The sequence below is a fragment of the Simochromis diagramma genome, unplaced genomic scaffold (genome assembly GCF_900408965.1).
Source record: "Simochromis diagramma unplaced genomic scaffold, fSimDia1.1 OVJJ01000663.1, whole genome shotgun sequence".
Classification (NCBI taxonomy): domain Eukaryota; kingdom Metazoa; phylum Chordata; class Actinopteri; order Cichliformes; family Cichlidae; genus Simochromis; species Simochromis diagramma.
Genome location: NW_024387049.1, coordinates 1,921,781 through 1,947,929, shown reverse-complemented (window position 1 = coordinate 1,947,929; position 26,149 = coordinate 1,921,781). Strand labels below are relative to the sequence as shown.

The window sequence follows — 26,149 nt, the reverse complement described above, 5'->3', positions numbered from 1 at the left end:
GCCAGACTTGCAGTTTTGTTAGTCAAAGCTCTAAATATCCACCGTACACTACCAAACAAACTGAGTTAACCATGTAGTACCTAAACAAGGTTGGCAGAGCCCAAAGGTTAATCACGCCGTTGCCATCTTTCAGCTTGTTATAAGAAAACATGAACCCACCGCTGCCAGCTCACTAAGACAAAACAGAAACAGATGGTGTTAGTCTGATGACAGAAGACAGGCAACAATCCTCAAAACATGTGCTTTTATTGTGACATGTCTGAAAGGAACGGTAAAAATAAATCAGGTCGACTGTAAAAGACAGAAAACGGTGACATTCTCTCTCAACTTTCAGTAAACATACCATATGAGGTACATCAGAGATGGTGGAAACCGCAGTCACGCCAGACTGAAGTGAGGATCTTTGGCCTTAATTCATGAACCACATCAGATGTGTGACGGGGGGCAGAGGAAGAAAAAAAAAAAAAGAGACATGACAAAATTGTTTCAATGAAGCCATTTATTAAAGAAAATAAAGGGGGAGAAGGTGATGCTCAGAATGACATGCTGCCAAAGTAGGAAAAAAAACAAAACAAAGTGAGGAAATTGATTTAAAAAAAAAAATAAAATAAACTCAAGTGTTTTAGAACTTTGGTGTTAACTTAATACAAAATGAAGAATGTGTGATTATGAGTGAAGTGACAAAAGGAAAAGTGAAAGGCAGCACACATGAACGAACATACACACACATGCTCACAATCGTCCCGATAGGTGGGACGAGACCTGACTTATTTTTCTTACCAAAGGCAAGAGAGCAGGACAATACCGATCTGAAAGGATATAGGAACAAAAAGCTGGATATAATGGGTAATATGCAACTTTTCAAACCCAAATACTGACAACATGTAGGTAGAAAAATATATCACAATGATACAAACAACATTTTCAGAGAAAGGTCATCATTGAGAGGTTGAGAAGACCAAACGCTCCTTATTTAAAAACAAAAACATTGCACTGAAACCATCGTGAGCTGCACACTCGCAACACAAATGCTTATGCGAAGAGAATGAAAATGTCTGAAGGAGCAGCAGCCTTTTAACTGGGGGCGTAAAGTTGGAAATTATTAGTGTCTCTTAAATATAAACCCCATGACCCACAAACCAAGCAGTAAAGGTTTGTTGGAGGCAAACAATCCCTAGATGGCACCATAGAGCTTTTCACATGCTCCATTTTACTGTTACACAACCCACCAGAGCCAAATATGCTCTACATATATGGCTGATCACTTTTCGCACTCCATAAGAAAATACTAGAGAGATGATGCTAAAACAGGGAGGTGTAACCTTGGAAATAATGAAGAAACATTGCTTTGTGCCTCCACAGGCAGTAAGGCATTAATGCCATGGTGAGGTTGTTCACAGTCCTGATGCAGTGCCCCAGTAGTGTTTCATTTAGAGCTGGACCCAAACATTGTTTTTGGAGGAGGGGGCTGTCTGGATGGGCCCGGACTGAGCACCCATCTGCAGGCTTGGAAGGCGTCCTTTTGCTCCACAACAGGGGTTTCTTACTATAGAGACACAGGTAACCACGTTTGGCTACCGTTTCTGAGATAAACCAATCAAAATTCAAGTTGTTTCAGCACTGCAACACTTACATGTCACCAGATCAAAAAACAAACTAGTAGCTCTAAATATTATATGGATGTCCGGTTTCTGGATCCACTCATGTGGACAGTGAATGTTACAGTGGTCTTACTTTAACAAACCCTCACTGGTTAATTTATTCAAGTGCTCTAACCCAAGTGCCCAAACCACCCTCCCCCTCCAAAATAAAAGCGGTTATTGCCATGGAAGCTAATGTTGCAGCATTCGGTTTGCTGGGCTCCTCTCATATGTAGGCACTGAGGTGAAGAGCAGTTTAAAAAAGGAAGGGGAAAAAAAGGAGCCTGGGAAAATAAACGCCACAGGTGGCATTTCCATTAGACTTTTTTTTTTTTTTTTTTTTTTAATTACGAGGGCTGGACAAGGGCAGGCCACCACTGTACATCAGGGGAATGGTGTGATTTAAACACTGTCCAGACTCTGACACTCAACCCTATTCTGTAAAGACACTGATGACATGGAAAAACTGAAAACATGGCACTCGACCTATTTGCTGTAAGATCCTGGACCAGTTTAAAAACACTAAAGAACACCTTTGCAAATGTGTACAATTTCAGAGGAAGTTCTGCCCTCTAAGGGTGAAGCTGCACCACTTGTGTGCATGCACACACACAAAAGTTTTTTTTTTAGTTTTTTTTTTTAAAGTGATTAAAAGCTAGCCATCTGATCTTGTAATAAAACAAACAAATTTGACATCTATTTGTCAAAATAATAAAACCTATCATGTTATTCTTACAACTAATAGACTAACAGTTGTAGCTCAACCCTGGTACGGATATGAAGCCTGTTTAAAAGAAAAAAGAAAAGAAAGAAAAGTTCCTTATTTGGCAAATTATTAAAATAAAAAATAAAATAAAATTTAAAAAAAAAAGGACAAGGAAATGGCACATTTTTAGCCGAGCTTTCAGATGAAATTATCAAGCGCAAAGAACTACTGGACTTGCTGCAGGTGGGGCGTGAATGTCGCAACTGCATACATCCTCCGTTTCCTAAAACAAAATCAACCATTTCTACTTATAATGAAAGCTGAAAGAAACAAAGTCACATCTATATAATGGCACAAGCTTACTGGGAAAACAGAAGAACACTATGAGACAACTGCCCAGCGTTTGATGACCAAAAAAAACAAAATAGTGAATTCAAACTTTCATATAAAGATATTTGTGTGTCCACTTTAAAGCATATCTGTATGTGAAAAGACCAGAGTACTCTGGAAATATGCCATGTAGAAAATATCTCCCCATATAAACAACAGTCACACAAGGCACTTCATTAAGTATGAAAAGAGAATCACAGTCCTTTCTACTGCCAGAAATTGCCTGCATAGCAACAATATGAGGACAAAATCTTTTCAGACTTTTGTGTGGTACCACAAAAGAAGTCTCAGACAAAAAGTTGTTTTTGTTGTCATTTTTTTTTTCTTTTTTCCTTGCGTTTAAAATAAGCACTTCACCAAATAGTAAAACTTGGTTGATTTGAAAATAAAGATTAAAGTTCGTTCCTCTTAGTATTTTGTCCCCGATATTATCAGCTTAGGACACTCTACATACTTTCTGGTGTGGTTTTTATTATTTTTGTGAGACACAGTGCTCCTGGGATTTTGAATGTTTTTGTTTTTCTGATGGCACTCAGAAGGCAGCCGGTCGCCAGGAGATGAGATCAGAGACAGGGTTATGATGTTTTCCACAGTGAGACTCCAAGGCGTCCCCTTAGTGTGGGAGGATCTGCCCAAGTCTGAGAGATACGGTCGTAGAAAGGAACAGAGATCAATACAGGAGACTGGTGGGCACAGGCGGTAGTGTGGGCTGTCCTGCTACCTGCTCCTTAGATTCTGCAGGACTCCGTAAACCTCTTCTTCTTTGCTGAGTCCCTCAAAGAAAGGCAGCAGGTCCAGGAGTTCTGTGTCATTCATATCGTCAAACCAGGACTGAACTGGGACCTGAGGAGAGGCACAAACCACTGAAAGTTAGCCTTAAGATGTAGAGCTGAATGACAATTACAGCATAAAAATGCAGACATGTTAAGCAAATTAGGAAAAGTACACTACTGGAGAAAATGAATTCTAGTGCTCTTAATAAATTATTCTGATCCTGATTGATAAATACCACAAGAAACCAAAGAAATTATGTAACCGCTCAATAACATGATTATTTTAAAGACGAGAAGCAAGTACTTTAAAACAGAAACTAATCACTGACACACAAGTCAGAAACACAAAACTAAGTTGTATAATAAAAAACAAAACAAAAACAAAGTATGAACATTATTATAAAATGATCTATGAGCACAAGAACTTTCTCAGTATCTGCCCTGCCTCACAGCCAGGGGAAATGTGATGGTGAGACAAAGCTGGAAAATGGTGTGGAAGATCAGTGACCAACTCAGCATGAGTCCAAAACACAGCTGCTGCAGAAATCAGAAGAAAGGCTGCAGAGGCCATCCTCCTAAAATGATGCCACAGGCAGTGAAATACCTACAGATACAGGTATTTTGCATAATGTCACACTCTATGGAAGGGCTTCGGGAAGAAAATAAAACCAAAAGGCTTAAGACTGTCACGTCTGGCTCAGTGAAACGTATCTGGTGTAAAAATGGCCAGGATCACCAGAGACAGTGAAAACCAGAGGTGGGAGTGTGATGATGTGAAGCAGCATGAGAGCAAAAGGTGTTGGACAGACAAAGACACAAATGACATTTAATAGGCGGCACTGTGAATGCCTGAGGCTACACCAAAATACTAACTGCAGATGTTTGACAAAAGAGAGGATTATTCCAGCCAGGTGACGTTTCAAAGCACACTGCTAAAATTACACGAGATTCTAAAGAGAAAAAAAAAGAAAAAAATATGTCCTGTACGAGTATGAGGCTTATTTAAATCCAAAAGATCACTGCTGGGATATTTTCAAGAACCCCAGAGCAACTCAGCTTCTGCAGCAAAGAGCAGCTTTTTTCCCTCCTCTTTCTAACTTCTGTTGTTTTCCATCATCATATTCAGCATGCAACAGAAGGCTACTTTGTGGCAAGAAAAATTCAGAGTCTAACAGATGCAGTGCTGAATGTAACAAATATATTGGAGGATTGGGAACTCACAGCATTTTCTGGATGGAAAATATAAGAAGCAGGTGAATTATCAACAATGATAACATTGTGGAGTTCTCGCCCCAGCCGGCTAAGATCTTTGACGTAGTTGCCTCGGTGAAAAACACAGGATTCTCTGAAGAGCCGCGCTTGAAACACGCCCCACTGGTCTAGCAGGTCTGCCACAGGGTCTGCATACTGTCCAAGCAAAACAAACAGAGGAGAAGCAAACGGTTTTTAAAACAAGGAATATAATAAGACTAATATGACTTGTGAATGTTGGGACGATATACATCACATCTTTATGTTCACATGTTTCAACTAGAAACAAAAACAACTCACAAAAGCTAAACGCTACACTAGGTTTCCAAAAGGAAGCAAAGCATGGTGTCCCTCATAACAGCACTTGATTAACAGGGAAGGTGCCACTATGCCATAACACAGAAAAGCGCATTCTAGCTTTTAAGGAATATCTGTTTCTAGAGAGGAATTATTCCCACAGCACAGTTTCTTTTGCCTCATTCATTACACTTACCCATGCATTACTGGCTAACATGACGGAGTGACAGATGCAGAGCATAATAACAGAGATGTAAAATTCAGAAAGCAGAAAATTAACGATGTTCACAGTTCCACAGGTACCACTGGCTTGTAACCAAAAAACACGTCAACAGAAAACATGTCCACATTTGAACATACCTTGGCAAGACTGGCTGTGAAGAGCACACATTCAAATAGTTCTCCCATCTTTTGAAGAAACTCATCCACGTGTGGTCTTTTCAGCACATACACCTGCAAGATAGATCATCGCTTTTAAGACCAGGTGTCAAAACAACAACAACAAAACAAACCGTGGTGTGACAGGAGTGTCAAACACTACAAATACATTATCTGTACTGAGGACACTTTAGGTGAACAGTGTCATTTATAAGAAAATATATGAGAAAACTTCAGGATGGCTACAAAATAATTCCTGTTACTCATTTCTGGAATTATTCAAAATGATCAGACTGTTTACCATGTCACATAACTTTAGATGCCCCCCACATCCCCTTCGCACAGTGGCTGCCACCCAGTGCAAGTAATCACGAATAGGCCATCCAGGATACACACAGCCTATCCTGGATTACTTGAACTGGATAACAGCCTTTTCTTCAGGATCTTCACATCAGAACCAAATGGAATCCCCCCTATTAAAGAGACAAACTTCAATACAATTTATTAGTTTTTAAAGAAATCCACAATACCTGATGAACTGTACCATCAATCTCTACTGGGACAATGAAATCAGCGTTGCTGATAGGCTGTGGGAAGAAAATACAATTACTTTTGTTGTACTACCCCAACTGACCCCCAGAGGTCGTACTATTAACACAAACTCAATTTGCAGACTGTCTAATCTCTGAGGGCAAAAAAAAAAAAAAAAAAGTATGTTTTGCTACAACAACCTTTATCATCACTGCCCTCCTTTAACCTCTGTAGTAATTTAAGACAGCAGACATAGCATTTGACCTCAGGCAGAAGTGGACAGCTTGAAGATTTAAAAAAAAAAAAAAAAAAAAAAAAAAGAAAAGAAGAAAGTGCACAGAAAGTATTCTTCAGTGCAAAAAATATGTTTTATCGAATGGAGATGGTTGCCAACACAGCCTGGTTGTCTGCATTTTCCTGTTACAATCATGTACCCATTATAAGCCACAGTCAGTACTGTAATATTACGCTCTCTCACATCCTCTGCCACCTGCTCATCTTGTTCTTTTGTGTACACAGTGATGTCATGGATTCAAACAGCTTCAACTTCCTGTGTATCATTAGCGGAACTTTGGAAATAATGACAATGTATAGACATAAACTAAACAATGGTTTGCAGAAATATAGGCAAACCTAATATTGGCTTTTAGTTAAACCTGGTAGTAAAAGTGCTCATACTGTGCAGAATTTCAACAGTAGTTTTAGCCCCTTCTTACCTTAAATGAACTGTGGACAAGTGTTTCATCCAAGTCAATCACCACACACTTTTTGCCATAGTCAGATATTTTCATCTCTGGTAGGAGGTATTTGGCTGGCGGCTATAGGGAGGACAAGTCAGATAATGTCAGAGAGCAGTACATGAGAGAGAAGGACAGGCAGAGCCAAAGAGAGAACATGAATGCTGTACACTTTGCATTAAGTAAGGTTTAAGCCAACAAAAAGCCAAAACCATGTTAGAGGAGATAGTTTTTTGAAAAACCAACTGAGATCAGTGACACTACAGAATTCAAGCGAAAACAAACAAACAAACAAACAAACAAACAAAAAACCCTTTCATTTCTTTACATCTTTATTAGGTCAAGTTAGATTTCACAAATCTGTATCATGCATAAAGCTGTCTGCTGCTGTTAAGCCATCCTAATTTTGCTGGGATCAATCAAACTTAACTGTGTTAAGTTTGGAAATGCCAGTACACTATATGAGAGTGTGAAGTGAAGTGAGAACTGTGGCTCAGTGCTGGAATTGACTGGATGCTCTTTTAGAATGAAATTATATCAAATCACTGTTGGTTATTCTCACCAACTTTTCCTTGGATGGGTCGCAGATTACCGAATCACATCTCAGTCCTTCCTTGAGTGTAGGGCTGTGCGATATGACCAAAATCTCATATCCCGATATAAGAATTCTATCATCCCGATAACAATATAAATCACAAAAATGCAACATTTTCTGTAAATTCTGTGAATCTCGGGCAGCTCGACTTGCGGGAAGTGTTTCCAGCTGCGCGTCATGTAGCTGGAGTCGAGTGTTTTAACCGATGAATGAAACTATACATTTTTAGACACAAGTTGTAACGGCCGCCGTTTTCTTTGTGAGCATTTATTACACAGCTGGCTGCGGGGAAAGTCTAAGGTTTATTTTTTTTAGCATCTGGCGGCTCTTTTTTACTTCTCATCCGTAAATAATCTGCTCTTTCACGTGATTCAGTTTATTTTGAAAAGTCTCAACAGGATCTTGAGCTTTATTGTGAAAGGTTTATGTGGAACATAAACAAGCGGACACGCGATGGTGTTACCGTCGTTGTTGCTAACCACAACGCATAAAAACAGGCGCTTGTCCATCCGTAGTGTGGTTATATTAAATATAAGAGAAAGAGGGAACTTTAAGAAATTAATACAGCCACTACAGTGACCATCAAAACGATGAAAAAAATATTGCCGTAAACAGTTTATTTTGCGACACCACGAAACAAACGATAGCATAAAATGAAACGATAGACGTTTTTATATTGTCATCCGATATATATCGTTATATCGAACAGCCCTACTTGAGTGACAGGATTAAGTACTTTAAGTCTGTAGCTGAGTAGCCAAACTGAAAGACTAGGAGCTAATGTTAATTCCCACTCTCAAAATTACTAAACTGCATAGATAAGTAGCACAATAAATGGTTTAATGCCTTGCGTAGAAGCTCCGGAGGCAATTAACAGAAACAGGTTTGCACTTAAAAATGTTAGCTGTTTAGTGTTACAGTGTTTCTGAGAGCATACAAACCACAAAATGTCACTAATGCAGATGAAGCACTGAGACATTAAACCCAAAGGTGCATGTACACCTTCTACGCAGCCAGACAGTGCTACGATCGGCTGAGAGTGAACTGCGGTACGGTAGCAGAGCTAGAGCTCTCTGAGGAGCAGTGGAGCCCACACAGACAGGATGTGCCACCAGCCCACTCACCCTGCATGCAAAGGAAAAGAAAAAAAAGGCAATACATACACTAGGGACAGGGATGACCTCGACCTGGTCACACTACAACATACAAAAACAGGGTGAGGGGTAGGAAGTAAAACAAAGGAGAAACCCCCCAAAAAACAATGACACATTGACAGAGATCACACAAAGAGAAAATACTACTCAAAAAAAACAGACAGTTTACAACAGATGGAAAAGACTTGCAAACTGATATTTCTAGAGTTCTCAACAGGACAACAAGCAACAGTTTATTGGTGGAACAGCTCACCTTGGGAGGCGATCCGTTCTCCTCAACTGGTGGAGGCGGGGAGCTGGCGTTGGTGTTGGTGGCTGGAGAGTCCACATTGTAGTTGCGGAAGCAGCAGAAAAACGTGCTGAAGATGCCTCGGCTCCTCTGCTTCTTTAAGCTGCTGTTTGACTGGGACGCTGGCAAAAATAACAGGAAGAGGGTGGAAGAATAGAGGATGAACAAGCGGATATGCAAACTGACGTTCTACGATAAAAACGCAGCAGGATGAAACTGTGCACCCTTTACATCTGAATATTTGCATGCCAGGGTGTAGATCCTGTTTTAATAAAACGGCCATGTGTTAGCCACAAGTTTTCCTAAGTGGCCACAGTGGTGTGAGCCATGCTGAATGACAATAGGGGAGACCTTTACAGTCTGATTAAATGGCATTAGGTTTTGTTTTGTGCGCTCGCTCTGGCTGAACCACTGATCAGAAAATAACTTAGCTGGCCGGGTGACCTCATCAGTCACACTCAGTGACAGTTCAGAGCATGCTCTGCTCCGATTCCAAATCGCCTCTCATTCCTGAACCACGAAGCGCGGCCTAAATGAGACACTGAGCTTTTATTAATAGTGACAACTCAGAGGGTGTACACACTTCATTCTTTTGTTCTCTCTCTCCTTTATTTTTTCGTATTTGCTTTTGTGGCTACCACCATTTTGAAAACTTGACTTGATTCCCTCCAACATTTCAACTGGCAGGTGAGTGACTGAAGCAGCCCGATCATGCACAAGAGAAGCAGAGAAGGAGGTGGGAGGCCCTCAGACCTCTCAGAGCCTATACAAGGCTGCATTCCTCTCCACCCATTCCCCCTGCCCAGCCCACCAGAATGCTTTTGCAACTGAAGACTGTGAAGAGTGAAAAGCATTATGTCATGTCTTTTGGTATCTTGATATTGTGCCACTTTGTACTACGGACCTTAAACAAATGTGTAAATGTCTAAAAATAAATAAATTAAAAAACAAAACAAAACACACATTCGGAGCAAAATATTTCTGCAACTTGCCATCTCTGTTTAGTGCTTTATTATAAAACAGTTTTGTGCATCACAGGATCTTGAGGCCACAAAAACAACAATAATCTCTTAACATGTTAGGATGTGGAGCAAGCACATAATGCATTTCAACAGATTAATAGCTCGCTCTTACAGTAAAGCTATCAGAAGCTGACTGACTAACAGCATGTCACAGCTACATTAAACACTTTCTGCACTCCCGAGCTTCTCTGTCATTTCCCTCTATCACTGTCTTCCAGTAATGTTAATTACAGCCTTTCAAGCAAGGGCATGTTTTACTGGGTATCTAAGTTGTATCTTATCAGTGCCATAAGCTCTTCCAAGTCGAGTGGACTATAATCTGCAGCCATCGACAAGGAAAAGAAACAATAACAACAACAACAACAACAACAGATTTATTGTGTCTTCTAAGAAAGTCGAAGCATGTGGATATCTTGCTACAACCCAATGTTTCAGAGAGACCCAAACCAGCAAAAACAACATTGTAACTACCACGAAATACCAAGGCAGCAAACACATTTAGAAATTTGTTTGGAAAATAACCAGCTTGAAAATGAAGAATGTTTTCTTCAGAAGTTTTCAAATTACTCTGAATCAACATTGCCCACATTGTTCTCTGTGTTTTACAGGCTTAAGTTAAAAATACTCAAAGTGGCTACACTGAGCTCAGTTTTTATCTGGCCATAATCAGCAGCACAAAACTGTTTTGTTTTTTTTTGGTTTTTTTTTGCTTAAACAGGGCTTTATGTTTTCATTTCAGCTCTGTAAAACTGGGACAGAGAGGCAGTTGTCAGCTCCCTGTGACTCATCACTACAACCATTCGTGGTACTGATTCCTGCACAAAGACCCTTAGCAAATTCACAGGACTACTGAGTCAGGCACAGAGCACAACTGTGTCTCAAATATATCACTCACCTGGCATAAAAGCAGAGCTGTAGTTCACTAATGAGGTGGTGAACTTCACAAGCACAAGTACCTTTACTCACAACACATTCCAGAAAAACAAACCAAACACCTTTTGGAAAGAGCAAAAATATTCCCAGTGTTGTTTGACTTTTCTCTAAGCTCAGGTAAGAGTCAGACCAAGGGACATGACCTCTCATTCTACTTGATAATTCTTTTGTTGTTTCCTAAACTGTTTCCATCAGATCACACTGAATCAGGAGAATGCCATGTGGATATTTTACACAATTGTCATTTCATAACAGTAGTCCGCTTCAAACACATTGATAGTACTGGAAATACTGTGTGGTATAAGCGAGACAGCTGCATGGGTGCATGTATACAACATTCAGGAGACAGCACCACGCACCCCAATTATTAACTGCATTATTCCCCACACTGACACAATGTGACATCACATGGACATTATACTAGGGGGCTGCAGGTTAAATACTGCCTAATGTCCGATCTGACTAATGTGGTAATTTGCTTCCATACATGCATCTCAGCTGAGTGATGAAAAAAGGTCAGCCATCCAGCGCACATGTGACAAAATCTACCGACTCCTGGGTGGGTTTGTGACTGTTGACACAGTCTACAGATTTGACTGAGGATTAGTCAAAGAGAAGCTTAACCAATTCCACACCACCTCCTGTAAACAGTGCAATCTCCAAGTTTCCACGGCAAGAGACGTTTTTCTAAACAACACCTTTCAACTCTTTCAGTACTGATACCTTTTTTTCTGCTCCGTTTCTGTGTTTTTAGACTGTTTTTAGATACAAGTAATAAAACTGTTGCATTGACTGTGAAAACCTATGCAGAACTGTTTTTTGGCCAGGCAGAAAACTGATCAGTAACCCATGAGAGAACCGATAGTCAGACTTCTGACCAGAACTGATAGTGCCATTAAGACTTTATTGATAGCCAACCCAAGTCCTGTGCTGTTTTTTGTTGTTGTTGCTTTTTTTTTCTCCCTTTATTGAACTTTTCTTAGCGCGGAAAGGGGTCTTCTTTTAGTAGATTCCCTAAATGAAGACTTTTAGTAGCTTAAGTGAGGATATGTGGATACTCCACTGCGGTGAGTTTGCTATCACTCTTTTGTAATGTGCAGCCCACTTTAAAGCAAACAAAAAGAGCCTGGCATTGGCAACTGATAAGCTTGTAGGCTTATAAATCCCATGGATTGGAAAATGTGGAACTGGCTGAGAACTAAATGGGACCAAAAGAATTAAGACAGTATTTTAAACTACAACTAAAAAAATGTATTCCTGCAATTTTTCCACTAAATTTTGATTCCATTAGTAACCACAGAAAAACCAAAACTTATTAAAAGTTGAATACATAGTACAAAATAGAAGTAATTTCCAATAGATACATATATTTTGGTGCTTTTCTAAAATATTGTTAATATTAATCTTGACAAGTTTAATGCTTGGGAAATATTTATATCCTATTTTGCTAATCGAGGACATAATTAAAGCCAAATCTGTAGCATATTTGAATGTATTTAGTGCTTCCTTCTTTTTATTTAAATTCAATGTGTTCATGAGGTTAAACAAATATAGACAGGAAACCCCAGAACTTAATAGCAGAAGAGGCTAGAAGAGGGCTCAGTCAAGGTCACCCCATATGAATCAATCTTCCAACACTATTAGCAAGGAATTTATCGTAACAGTAAATGGATCATGTGTAACACTCCATCCATCTCACAGACGTATTAATAAGATCTCATTACAACAATCTCAGCTGAGTGGCAAGTTTAAATTGTTGAAATCAACAAGACTCTCCAAATTCAAGAAAAAGACCCACAGAAATCACTGCTCTGATGGCCTCTGTTTGGAAATGAAGAGCTTTTTTTGTTTTTTTGTTTTCCCTTTCAAAGTATGTCTGTGACAACACAGAAAATGATCACTGTCATCTTACAAGTAGTTACACTTGGCTCTGGGGTTAGTGCCCTTCCCAGCAAGACTGTAGGTCTATATATAGGCTGCTGCTGCTGCTGCTGCTGCTTGGGAGCCAAACCAGTGTGAGAGGCAGGCACATGTTGTAAGACAGCCAGCAGAGGAACATTAAGAGCAAAGGTGGTCAGTTTTTGCCCAGACAGTTTGGCGCCTGTTCAGGCTATTGGAAGACTACCTATTTAATTCCTTTAAGACAGATGGCCGCATGGGCTACATGTTAGGTGATCTCCAATAGATAGATGACAATCTGACTTTGTATTTACATTAGAAAATGTGTATAGAAATAATGCTGTTAAATATTTATAGACTTTTTAAATTATGTGATTATAAACTTCCACCAAGTGCCAAATGTGGACAGTTTTGTTTGGCAAAATATTCTATTCTATATAAAAATTCTATTCACAAAACTAGCTGCTAATTAGGAAAGAAAAAAGAAGAGAGACTGAAATAAAAACAAAAAAACAAGTGCTGTTACCACATGTTTGTTGTAATTTATATGCACAGTCCTTCTGTCCTGCCATCTGTTTTGCCCCACCTGTATCTTGTGAAGACCCACCTGCACCCTATCTGACTTTTTTTTGCAGATTCTGAAATTGAATTGCCATTTTTCCAGATTAAGAACAAAGGGGACAAAGGACAAAGACATTTACAATTGTTATAATGATTATATTATTTGTTGTGAGAAGCGAGCATCCACGTCACTGCTCTATTTCATCCTGTAACTCAACTGTGTCTTGTTACACGCACACTCTCGCACCTAGTCTTATGTTATTTCATGCAGCAACCCAACACGCAAACAATGAATTCTAGCAGAGTGAATGCTTGTACTCGACCACCTCTGTTGGCAAACACACTGAAATCATACTAAAATACTACCTGGGTGCAGTAAAGTGCATGTCTTCAGAAGCAGACCAACTATCTGTAACAGGCTTGCTAAACATGGTATATGCTTACTGATCTAGCAAGCTGTCTTAACACTGTTATATCACCGTAGTGGCATATGATTAGTTTAATTGCCATATAACTCCCACCTTAAGTGTTAAACTCCAGCACACATGCAAGAATAACCTCCCAAGACAACCCACGTATATTCAAGTGACACAGAATCCACAGCAGTTACTCTGGGTCACTTTTATAGCTTACAGGCAAATGCATTGTTGTGCTTCAAAGACTCAAGTTCTCACATTACTGATGGTCTGAGAAGAGAAGTTTGAGATGTGATATTGATACACACCCTATGCACCAGGGTGACCCGGTGCATAGGTAAAGTGTCAAAGGGCGCCAGGAATGAGAATCACTGGATATTAGGAGCTATGGGCTTGTGGAGAAGTCATTCACGTTGAAGCAGCACTTAAAAAAAAAACCCCAAAAAAACAAACCCATCTATTACAGAGGACAGAATATTGTTTAGAAGTGATACATATAGGAAAAGACCTAAAACTGGAGGTTAATTTCACTGCATAACACACAAACCTCACAAGAAACAATAAGCGCGGATAAAACAGTTTCACTGTTTACATCTCAGACAAACCGAATAAGTTTCCCATAAGCTGCACAGATAGCTTTGCTATGTGCATGAAGTAAAACTGAATCGATACACAACACCAGCAGCACAGTTCTCTTTAGTCCGCGTATTAGCTTCGTCCTTAGGAACTTCTTGCTAACCTCAATCCAAACCACCGAGAACTCGATCCATACATGAATCAACTGTCAGAGCTGTCAGATCATATGGTCCAGTTATATAGTCCAAACGCATAAAGAGAAGTGTACTTTCCAGATGTATTATTGCAAATACCTTTACAAAATATGCGTTAATTTGATGCAGACAGTGAATTTTCGTTAATGTTAAAGGGGAAAAAAACGCGCTGGAGCGCTCTTCATTTTGAAAACGCAATGAACAAACGTTATCCTAGTTGGAGAACTTACCCGGGCAAGGCCCCACTGACAAACTTGTTGCGTAGTTGAGTTTTTTTTTTCTTTTTCAACAAAAGACGTGTTTCCATCTTTTCACACAAAGGCAACTGAGGTCTTTAACAACTACAACAGCTAGCAAGTGCGAATAAAAGCTAACGTCAACAGAGAAAAGTAGTCAGCCAGCTAGCATTAGTTATGTACCGTAAATTGACTTTTTCCTTACCTTTTTCCTGGTTAAATGATATTATTTCCTCCTCCTTGGGGTTAGAAACTTGGGTTATTATGGACATGTGGTCCATTTAGACGATTAGTTATTCCTGTTTTAGTTCCCACAATGTCAATAGTACAAGCGCGCTTGCTTCCTTTGCTAGCTACTGTTAGCTAGCTGTTTAAGATGAAGGTAACCAGCTAGCCCACGAAGCCAGGAAAGCGTCCGAGGCGAAGGGGTTGTGGCAGCGGTGGTAGCCAGCCAGCTAGCACAGTGGTGAATGGAAGCCAGATAATGTCTGTCATTTATGGCTTTCCGAAAACTACCATCGCTACAAACAACTATGTTTGTGGGCAACACGAGGAGCGTGCGTGACTATAAAAAACAAATAAATAGAAAAGACGCTGAAATTGCTAACTAACTGAAGTTAGCAAGTAGCTTAGGTTAGCGAGTTAGCCGCAAACCTTCGATTATCCAAAATGCGAGGCCGTGTCTGGAGCACCGCTGAAAATACTTGGAAGCCCAGATGGTTGTTCTAGTTTAAAAAAAAATGCAACGACCGCAGGTTGTTCTGCGTTAAAGTTACCAGACACTTTTAGGCAGTCGGTTCATATGTGCTGGCCCTACATTCCCTGTGCAACATGGAGGCTTTATGTATTTTGAGTTGCATCTGAAGCGGGGGCACCGTGAGTGGGAGGGGGCGGTTTGTTTCTGTGATGGATTCTCTCAGGCAGGCAGCACAAACTCGCCGCACTACATTGCTCAAACCATGCAGCTGGCTGGACGCGGCTTTCTTGGGCTGTAATTACTGATGTCCGCAGGCAACAGACTGTGGCTCTTTACTATTAGCATTTGGGGGGAAAAACGCTCCCAAACAGAATATGCTTAATGGGGCCGTTTATAGTGACACTAAGCTATCGATTTAACACTGCTCCCAGGCAAACAACAAACCGAGCAAATACTTGACGCTGATCCAAAAACCCCTGGTATTCAGGCACCCTTGTCATTTTTAATAAACCGGGAGCGACACCTAGTGTCTAAATGACAACAATGCTGCCTTAGTAACTATGAAACAGCGCCTGCATGCATTCAATCCCATCAGTCGCAGTGTGATTTGGAGTGGGTGGTTTCTTGACAAATGACATTTTATGTTGTGAGTGATTAAAAATAGAAAGACGCAGATGTGATGTGTGTGTGCTGAAATGGGAAAGCACTGACTAATATATGAAAATTCCCCAAATTCCTTAGGCATTTAATGCGTTTTATAATATGGCGGTCTTCGACGATATCACAGAGTACAGAAAATTATTTTTAAAAACAGAAAAAACCCAATTTCTTTCAAATTGTAGAAACACTGCCTTTGTTGCATCTAACCGGAAAACGTGAAAGACTTGGGTCTGTAACAGTAAGTGCAATCATATTTCATTGCACTTTTAACATCCGCATATAATTTATCAAGTCAGATCCATTCTATCTTTGATTGGCTCTCAATTAGGCTAATTGCTACTGATTGACTTTCTTTTTTCGACGTTATAAACCATGTTTGTGAGTAAGATCCGATGGACACGGTGTGGACCACCCCTCATTGCGGTGCAGTAGTGGTGGATAAATATATCCCCCCTCCTCCTCCTCCTCTTCCTCCTCCTTTCGTTGGGTCCGCAACATCCTGACTGCCAGAGGCTGGTGATCAGAGGCAGCGGCAAAGCCCCCGCAAGACGAATGAAATGAAATCTGCTTTTGCCGCCACCTGCTTTCCCCCAATTTCTTTGGTCTATTGAAGAACTGGCTGTAGTGCTGCCCTCATCCTGACAGTGTAAAGCGGATATAAGGTTAGTAAAACAAGTCTTGTATTAATGCAAAGTGATAAATATGACGGAAACCACCAGGGGGGGAACAATCAGAACAAACAGCCGGTGTGTTATCGACTCTGTGCGCACAGAGCATTGAAAAAGTAAGCCTCAATTTGTATGCATGCCGCTTTGCGGGGGATCTGCATAGCCATGGTTACATCTTGGCACTGGCATGCCACACTTGTTCGTCCAACTCCTTTAAGTTCAACTCAAAGTGCGCTACATGAGCATGAAGCACACGCACTAACACAGCCAGGAACCCGGGCTGTCCACCTGAAAACTAACGGTTTTCCCACTCCAGTGCGCCATTCTTGGCCATTCCAGTTAGGGCTAATTATTCTGTGAAGTGAGTCCCCAGCGCCTCCCAGATCACATAGCACTGCAGCTGCCCTGCTGTACAGCAAACCAACTGCAAGACAGTACTATAATAGGAAGGAGAGGTAGGGTTGCGCAGCTGACGGTGCTGATTCCGAGGAGCCAGAGCTCTGAAGTCCTATTTAAGTCACTGGGCTGTCGATCCGGGAAGCTTATTAGTAAAATACCACCTCGGTGAAACACCCCGGTCTGTCTCAGACCAGTCAGGAACTTGTGTTATTACTGCGCTGACCCGTTTTTGTGGGTGTATAGTTTCTATAGGCACAGGCTGATTTCCACTGGGTAACACTACCAAGGACATCTACCATAAAAATAAACTGTACTGGGTTTCTCCTCATGTTTTGTCCGGTTAATCCTGCGGAGCATTTTATTTATCGAGGAACCTGTCAACGTGCATGCTTTCATACTGACATGTCACAGCAAACTACAATGTAACAATTTCCAAAGAATAACCTGGTTCAGTAAAATAAACTTTTTAACCCTGCATCTGCATTTCTCTCAGAGTTTTCCTTTTTTAGTTTTGTTTTCTGTTCATTTATACTGGTTCCCTTCACTTAGGTCTAACATTATGTGGCTGATTGCTTTTCAACCCATTAGGCTTCAAGTGTGCAGATTCACCATGGGGATCAAGACTGCCCTTCCTAGATATGAGCTGTATCTCTACACAGCTGTACTTGCTGTGGCCTTGATATGGGCAGGCAGTTGGATATTTGAAGCTTCAAGTGGTGAGTGCACAACGTGTCAAGAGATGTCCGGAGTGCATGCATGCGCGCGCGCGCGCACGCACACACACACACACACACACACACACACACACACACACACACACACACACACACACACACACACACACAGGCTGTCGGTGTAACTGAGAAAGTCCAAAAAAAAAATCAATATCACAGTGCTTTAACATTTATAGAGGTTAATTGAAATCCACTAATATTCCCTAAAGTTGGAGTGAATGGACACTTTTATGCACCTATCAGCTTTAGGAGCACAATTTTCACTCATGATCTGATAAATGTCACTGAAAGCCAAGTGACAATGCAATTCAATTCCAATGCAATTTAAAAACTGCCTCAAAAAGCACCATCCTACATCCTACAACAGTGCTCTATTTAACCTAAAACAGGGCAGAACAAAGTTCATTTAGTAGATGAAAAGAGACTGCTTCCCCCCAAGGAACTCCTGCGTGTTCTTATTATGTGAAGACAATTTGAGAAAATGGTCCACTTACTCTCTAATTATTTCCCAGATGGAGATATTTCTGACTAAGTTACACTGAGCCAACTAACTCCAAACCCTTCATCCTGAAATAACACCAAATGTTTGCATGCATTCAGACTATGACATGCTTCGACCAGCCTCTTCACAAACTGATCTGAGTGGACTGAGTGCAATCGGGTGACTGGTGCTGTCTGTCACCGTCTGTGCTGTCATACAGTCTAGATGTCAATCATCATTTTAGTCCAGATATTTTTTCTCCTTCAGTCTCTGTCTCTTAAAATGGTCATTTGTAATACTCAGGTCTGCATGCTACAGTAGCACTGTATACTGGCAATAGTAGTTTGGCTGTGTTCCCAGAAGTAAGAGGCTTTCCCCGAATAACCCTTACATTTTAAGGCTTCTCCAGCTTTGGCTGGAAAACCCTACTCCCCACTGTGGTGGTGGTGGTGGTGTAGGTTGATCACATTTGTTGCTACACTGATTGCTTCAACTTTGGTCACCACTGCGATTGTTTTTGGTGTTGTGTTTGTCATTTATGTGTTAGCGCTTTGTTCAGGTTATATAGAAAACTACTCTCCTGCAACAAGATTATGTCTACATGAGACTAGATGTCAGCCTCAGAATAGAAAGCTCTGCAGTGAGTGTATTATGTAATATTTGGTGTTATAAAATAGACCAGAATTGCTCTCAGGCCTTTAAATTTGCAATAATCCAATGAACACACCAAAGCTCTTCAAGCTGTGACTACCTGCACGACTGTTTTCTTACAGAGGAATAACCAGCTCATATAAAAATGCCCAAAGCAAAGCTGCTCAAAGCCTGGATTCCCTAACACAGAGGCTTTACAGTGTCCTGCCATTACTTAAAGCTGTTTTGCATTATTAATAAAACACCTCAGCATGCACAAATGGAGATTATCGTTTTTTTTTGTTTGTTTGTTTTTTCAGAAAATGCAAACAGAAAGTCCTTCAAAGAAAGCGTCAAACCAGGATGGCATTATTTTGGCAGGAAAATGGTAAGTCCCTCTTCTTCATGTATTCTCTATACAGCTGCACAGCACCATGTTAGGCGAGCGGTTGTTATTTGATCCTAATGCATTTTTCCTTGCTGTAGGATGCTGCGGACTTCGAATGGGTGATGTGGTTCACGACATTCCGCAATCATATCCTTTTTGCTCTCGTTGGTCATGTGATCTTTGCCAAGATATTTTCCCTGGTGGCTCCAAAGGTGCGCGGGTTTGAATGCTCACGAGATACTCCTGGGTTTTGAATAAATACACGTGCAGGCTCATGGTGTTTTCTCTGTAAATATGTATGAAATACATATTTGTGTGTGCTCAAGTGTGAAGAAAGATATTACAGTAAATGCAAAGCTGCATTCTGCTGATGTGAACAGAAGGCCTTGAAGTGATTAATTAAATGTAGTTTTATTCCATTTTTATTCAATGAGATGTTTTTCTGTTCCAGAACAAAAATGTTTCTCGTGGCTTTTATTTGAAGCTCAAGGCCTGACAGATTGACTCAACACAGCATGAGCTGCTTTCTTTGATACCAAGTTCCCATCTGTTGCGTCTCTGCTGTGAATATCTGGACATATTTAAAACAGTTCATCATGTTTTAAACATGTTTTCTGTCTTGTTTCATGTTTACAATGAAGATTGGTATAAATGGATGTAAGGTAACATTAAAAGATCTTAGAATTTCACAACATTTGCCATGCATTTCATTTAAATTGTGCATATGTGGACTGTAGATTTGTTTTCATTGCCCTGTAATTTAATCTTCCCATCCTTAGGTATTTTAATTTTTTGCAGTTTCATGAGTGTTATTATACTAACACCACTCTTCATGTGTGTTCCTGAATTCTGAACTATATCCTGATATCTTGACTAATTCTGGCTCCTTCTTATCCACAGCACAGATCCTTGGTCTTTGGGGTGTATGGAGGTTTGGCAGTCCTGGTAACGATGGGCTGGACTTTCTTGGCTCTGGTTCTTTCTCATTGCATCATACTATACAGCGTGGCTATATTCAAAAGTAAATGGATGTGCTTCGCTGCAGGCTTGTGTACGCTGGCCTCCATCAAGCTGGAGCCCTTTAACTCCTGGCAGGTGAGGGAATGGTAGCAAAGTAGAAGTTTAACAACTTCACCTACTTCCAAAGTCCAGCGACGCATGTAATAAATACTACAACATTTGTGCTCGACCACCACATTTCTTCCTAATGATCCTAATGGAAGTTCTTTCTTCCCGTCCCTGAGCCTGGTTCTGCTGGAGGTTGCTTCCTGTTAAAAGGGAGTTTTTCCTTCCCACTTTCTCTCAGTGCTTGCTCATAAGGGGTCATTTGATTGTTTGGGTTGTCTCTGTATTATTGTAGGGTCTTTACCTTACAATATAAAACACCTTAAGACAACTTCATTTGTGATTTGGTGCTATATAAATAAAACTGAACTGCAACTTTTCTGGAGTTTAGCTGAGTTTGTAGGGGTGTTTCCAGGATTTTCCAAAATGTGGTGATTCAGACTCAGAAGCAGTTATTGAAGCCCACTGGAAATAAGTGAGGTTTATTAGAAAGAAACAACCATGAAAACCATTTGAAAATTGGTTGAATTTAAATGCAGACAGACCTCCAGCCTCCCTAAACATGCACTAGAAAACGTGAATGCCCTGTAGCATCATAGTGTTCACATTGCTACACACAGTTGTTGTTGGCCCCCCTTTATCCACACCACTGTGAAAGGTTTCAGCTGTAGGTGATCTTAGAAGCGTTACCAAACCGGAGAACGATCCCGAAACACTACAGATAACATTAGAAATTATAGTATTTGGTCTAATATGTAATATATGGACACATGATTACAGTACTGACAGCATACAGCTTTTGCCAGATTGTTATTGTCGTCCTTATGCAGACTGGTGTTTGAGGCTCAGAATAACTTTTATCCCCCCACTGCCCCACAACAGGAAGCCTTGGTAACTGGTTCCTTCAACCTCCAAGATATCCTGTTCTATGGCGGTTGTGGCTTCAGCATCATGCGCTGTATGAGTTTTGCTTTAGAGAACTGCGAGAAGAAGGAAGGCAACTACACGTTCTCAGACCTGGTGAAATACAACTTCTACCTCCCATTCTTCTTCTTTGGACCGATAATGACATTCGACCGGTTTCATGCCCAGGTGAGGATTGAAATCAAACGGAATATAAAGATAAACTGGTGTTTTTTTTAAAAAAGAAACCCTAATATTTCTTTTAATCAACAGTAGGTACATCTATTCTTTAATTAACTATTTTATTAATGCGAATAATTAATTGGTCCAAAAATAGTTACAAATCTGTAACTCTGCTATTCTGAATGGTGTAATCATCAAATATTCAAGTTTCTATGGACTATGGCAGGGATAGCTCAGTAGGTAGAGTGGTCGCCCCATGATCGGAAGGTCAGGGGTTCAAATCCCCTGAATAGCTACCTGAGCAAGGTACTGTCCATACGCACTGCTCCCCCGGTGCGCCTGCTTAGTGGCTGCCCTCTCTCAAATGCAGAGAGAGTAATTTCCCCACGGGGATCAATAAAGTATACATTATTCTATAATTCCAACAGCATGTGGGTTTAGTGGAAGCTTTTGTTCTGCAGGCAAATAACACTCAGCTGATCCGTAAAGAGAGGGAGATGTGGAACATCACCACCAAGGCCTTGTTGCACCTGGGAGGTATTCTCGTGGTGGATGTCTTCTTCCACTACCTTTACATTCTGACGATACCCAGTGACATGAAGCTGGTTGCTAAGCTTTCTGACTGGTCTCTGGGTGAGTAATTAAATCCAAAGCTTTTTCCTTTCTTTCGCACTTGCACTGAAGTTTTCTTGCTTCAGTCATTTGATTTTTTGTGGTTTGAAATAACATTGTTATTCCCTAAAATCATACTATTTCCAAGGAAAATCAGTGAAAAAATGAATAATCTAAAATTGTAATGAGACATCATTTCAAGTTAATCTGCTACTGGAGGTTTTCTCAGAGGCAGGACTTTAAATAAATGCCTGAAAAGACTGTGGGATATATTCTAATTAGGAAAGATTCAGATTTGTTTTTATGTGATTCACAGCTGGACTGGCTTATTCCAACTTGGTGTATGACTGGGTGAAAGCGGCTGTAATGTTCGGCGTCATCAACACCGTGGCAATGCTGGATCACCTGGACCCTCCTCAGCCTCCCAAGTGTATCACCATGCTTTACGTCTTCGCTGAGACGTACGTGCGACTTGCATCAGCAGTGTGAAACCACAGTGTAGTTTCTTGGTTCGCTCTGCAAAACCGTAAAATGTGTGAAAGTATTCATGAAACTTTGTGTCTTTTGTAGGCACTTTGACAGAGGCATCAATGACTGGCTGTGCAAGTGAGTGCATGGATGATTTAAATTCATGGGCATAAAGAACCGAACGCGGTATAGACAAGAGGATTTTGACTCATCGTTGTGTCACGTGCAGGTATGTTTACGACTACATTGGTGGAAATCACGATCAAATCTTCAAAGAACTTCTTGCAACCATCTGCACTTTTGCCGTCACCACCCTGTGGCTGGGCCCATGTGAACTGGTTTATATCTGGTCCTTTTTCAACTGCTTTGGTCTCAACTTTGAGCTGTGGGTGGCCAAGTTCTTCTCCCTTCCACCACTTTCTACCATAGAGGTGAGAAACGATAAGGCAAATAGTAAGGCCCCTAGGCATGTTTGAGCATGGATGAAAATTCTTGCCTTGAATAACAATTTGTATCTGATACATTTAAAGAAGAAATTAAATTACTTGGTAAAAAATTCTTTAGAATCTTGACACAAACACAGGAATCTATCAACATTTTGTCATCACATTTAGTCACTGGATACAGAATCTCGTCTTCATCACTGATAGTCTATTCTTGGTATTTAATGAGCACTGATTTTAAGTCACTCTATCACACTTTGTGGAAGCTGCGTAATGGACTGAGACAGAATAGTGTGTATTTGGTTCCTGTTTCCCCGTGCCCTTCTTGTTTCTCTCCTCTTTCCCCCCTCTTTCTGTCTGGCTCTACCAGAGTTCTCTTCCTGTCTAAAGGAAGTTCTTCCTTCTCACTGTTGCCAAGTGAGCCTCAGGGGCTATTATCTAATTCTCTTTAATGTTGTACCTTTCATTATAAAGGGGAGTGAACTGGCAGTTAATAAATAAAACTGGTGGTTATCAACTTCACAGATCCATTTCTTAGTTTGATGGGCCTTAATACAGTACTGACCTGAGAGCAACAGGATCAAAAGTAAGCTGAGCGACACGATTTTGAGGTGTGGAACTATTTTTATTCATTTAAAAAGCCATTATTAAAAGAAGTGGATCTACTATATTTGCCCCAAGAATATAATAGACAAGAGAAAAGCAAAACAGATCCTAATTTAAAGATGGACTAAGCATCTATCAAACATTTCACAGGTCTGCAGGATGGCAGCAGAATTACATTTTTTCTTTTTCTGTGTTAGTTGTAATTTTGTGCTCTGTTGTGTGTCTTCTGTTAGAGTGCCATGGGTGAAGCCATGTCACGCAGGATCCGCGGTTTGTTCAATGCGGCCAATTTCTGGGCTATCGTCCTCTACAATGTTCTCTCCCTGAACAGTTTGGAGTTTGCCAAAATGGTGGGAAGGAGACTGATTTTTAAAGGTGGGGAACAACATCAGTATGAATAAAAAACAGGGTTTTTTCTCAGTTCTAAAAGCACAGGAAAACAAGAAAAGTAAAAACTTGAGGGGCTTAATGCTCCACAGATCATTTGACTTTAGCATCGCTTCTGTTTTCTTCATAGCATTAAACATTCTGTGACACAACTCTGACAGGGCTTGTTCACTGGATTATCTGCAGTATTTCCTTTAAAGTTGTGCTTTAATGTTCTTATCCCCCCCTCCTCCTTCTTCTTTGTCCTATTGTTAGGTTTTCCTCTGTCGACCCTCTCTGTGTTACTCGTGACCTACTGTGGTGTGCAGCTGGTGAAGGAACGAGAGAGACAACAAGCCTTGCTGGAAGATCCAGAGCCGGTGAAGCCAGTAGATGGTGGCAAAGAAAAAGCAGAATAACCTGGCAGAGAAACAGTTTCACAGACTTAATGGTCAATGGGCGCTCACGTGGTTCTATCCTCGGCCTTGCAAGCTGTAACAGAACCATGCTGGTTAACAGCCATTCAGCACCTATATTGTTCACAAGCCGGTGTTTTTCCTTTTGTTTGTCGGAAGCGAGGCAATGATTCGAACTGTGAAAAATCCGCAAGTGCACTTGCTGTTGATAATCAACACGTACTTTGGCACAAACCCACCGACAGTGCATTTAGTATTTGTATCAATCTGGACTAAAGATTGTTTAAAATCTATCTATCTATCTATCTATCTATCTATCTATCTATCTATCTATATATATATATATATATATATATATATATATATATATATATATATGTTTAAAAGTACTTAAGGACATATAGTATTGTAAAGGAAGAATTACTTTTGGTCTGTGTGGTTCTGTTCTCCTTCACTTTTATTTCTTCTTCCTTTTTTATCACCATCTTTGTTTTTTATTTCATTGAGATGGTTGAGATCCAATCTTATTGATCTGTAATCAAGCTAAAAGGGTAAAACTTGAAGAAAACTTGAAATCAGGGCGTCATAAATGGAGTGCAATAAAGAAAATAAAAAGGGTGCTATGGAGGTCCTCCACATAGCTTGCAGCTGATTGTAATGTACAGTATAATTGTTTTACTCTTACTAAGAAAAATATATATGACGGTAAAGCACTGGTATTTTAGTTTGATTATGTATCAGATCTCCTGTGATACTGAGTACTGAATGTAGCTAAGTCACTGGAAACCATTCAAAGAATGACTGCCTTACTCTACTACTGTCCACAGGAGATTACTGTGGGTGTGGCATTTTGGTCCATCTCTCCTCGGCCCTCACTCACATAATAAAGACCCCCACTTGAAAGGCCAGAAGCCCAGCAGGGGACATGGGTCAGTGTTATGCTGCCTGTCAACAAAACCTGCTGTGTGTCTTCAGTGCAGCAGTCAGAGAGAGAGAGAAACTCGATGCAATGCTTTTTCCCACTTTTGGGTATTCATTAAAGGTGTTCATTTCAAATGTTTGACTTGTAATAAAGTGGTGTTTCGTCCAGAAGGGACACTCCTGCTGTGAGTTTGTTTGGTTGCTATTTGCAGTGAGATTGCTGTGTGTACATGTATGCACCTATGAGCTGTTCAGGACGGTCTGCATTAAAACATTTGAACAAATTCATTCTCTTTGAATGGACGAAAAAGGCTTTCCTGCTGATTTGTGAGACACTGCCATTCATCCCCACCAGATGGCCCAGTTTGTCCAAAGTTAATTTCTGCTATTTCCTTTGTGGTTACAGCATGGATGATTACAAACATCCAATGTTTGCTAAACTTTTCTTTTGGCCTGTCCGACAGTGTAGCAGTTGTTGTCTGAAGGCCAAAAAATGCCACACAGATTTACTTTCCCACGTGGACCATTACTGTATTTGCTATAATGGTCCACTTGATAGTTATGTTTCATTAGAATTTTATCAGGATTTTTAATTTTGAGTTATTATAATGACAATGGACAAGACTGAACAGAAAAGAAAACAAAGAAAGAGAAGTTGGGAAGAAAGAAAGAGGGAGAGAAAGGGACAGAGAAAAAAAACACATCAACAACAGAAGTGGGACAAAACCACCTCTTTGCCAACAGGCTACACTGCATGTCAGGATGGTTAAAACATACCCTTTTAGAAAAGCCCGGGCCAAATTAAGTAATTCACTTGTATTTGTTGATGAGTGTTCCTTTTATGAAACCAGTCTGGCCAGGCCGTATTATGAGGTGGGTTATCTTCTCTAATCTTTTAGAGTTTTGTGACGTCAGTAACCAATACAGTGTG

The 26,149-nt window shown here is 40.4% G+C and overlaps 2 protein-coding genes across 6 annotated transcripts; one reads left to right on the top strand and one right to left on the bottom strand.

Moving 5' to 3' along the window:
• Window positions 1-1,962: 1,962 nt before the first annotated feature.
• Window positions 1,963-15,748, bottom strand: ctdsplb (CTD (carboxy-terminal domain, RNA polymerase II, polypeptide A) small phosphatase-like b). Of its 4 annotated transcripts, XM_040044832.1 has the most exons (9): window positions 14,784-15,748; window positions 8,706-8,863; window positions 8,462-8,494; window positions 6,683-6,784; window positions 5,966-6,022; window positions 5,418-5,510; window positions 4,731-4,916; window positions 3,458-3,579; window positions 1,963-3,374 (listed from the first exon to the last, which is right to left on the bottom strand). In XM_040044832.1, the coding sequence occupies exons 1-9, from the start codon at window positions 14,857-14,859 to the stop codon at window positions 3,350-3,352; spliced, it is 852 nt and encodes a 283-aa protein (XP_039900766.1). In that variant the 5' UTR covers window positions 14,860-15,748; the 3' UTR covers window positions 1,963-3,349. The 4 variants fall into 4 exon arrangements, with proteins under 4 accessions (XP_039900766.1, XP_039900769.1, XP_039900767.1 ...); XM_040044835.1 differs by lacking the exon at window positions 8,462-8,494 and having other exon boundaries at window positions 14,784-15,747; XM_040044833.1 differs by having other exon boundaries at window positions 1,963-3,579; window positions 14,784-15,743.
• A 644-nt stretch (window positions 15,749-16,392) lies between these two features.
• Window positions 16,393-25,506, top strand: hhatla (hedgehog acyltransferase like, a). 2 transcript variants are annotated; one of them, XM_040044830.1, is made up of 13 exons: window positions 16,393-16,597; window positions 17,591-17,718; window positions 19,168-19,235; window positions 19,334-19,447; window positions 19,877-19,897; window positions 20,136-20,330; window positions 21,183-21,392; window positions 21,848-22,019; window positions 22,315-22,459; window positions 22,569-22,604; window positions 22,696-22,897; window positions 23,749-23,890; window positions 24,158-25,506. In XM_040044830.1, the coding sequence occupies exons 2-13, from the start codon at window positions 17,613-17,615 to the stop codon at window positions 24,298-24,300; spliced, it is 1,554 nt and encodes a 517-aa protein (XP_039900764.1). In that variant the 5' UTR covers window positions 16,393-16,597; window positions 17,591-17,612; the 3' UTR covers window positions 24,301-25,506. The 2 variants fall into 2 exon arrangements, with proteins under 2 accessions (XP_039900764.1, XP_039900765.1); XM_040044831.1 differs by lacking the exon at window positions 19,877-19,897 and having other exon boundaries at window positions 16,394-16,597.
• The last annotated feature ends 643 nt before the right edge of the window (window positions 25,507-26,149 follow it).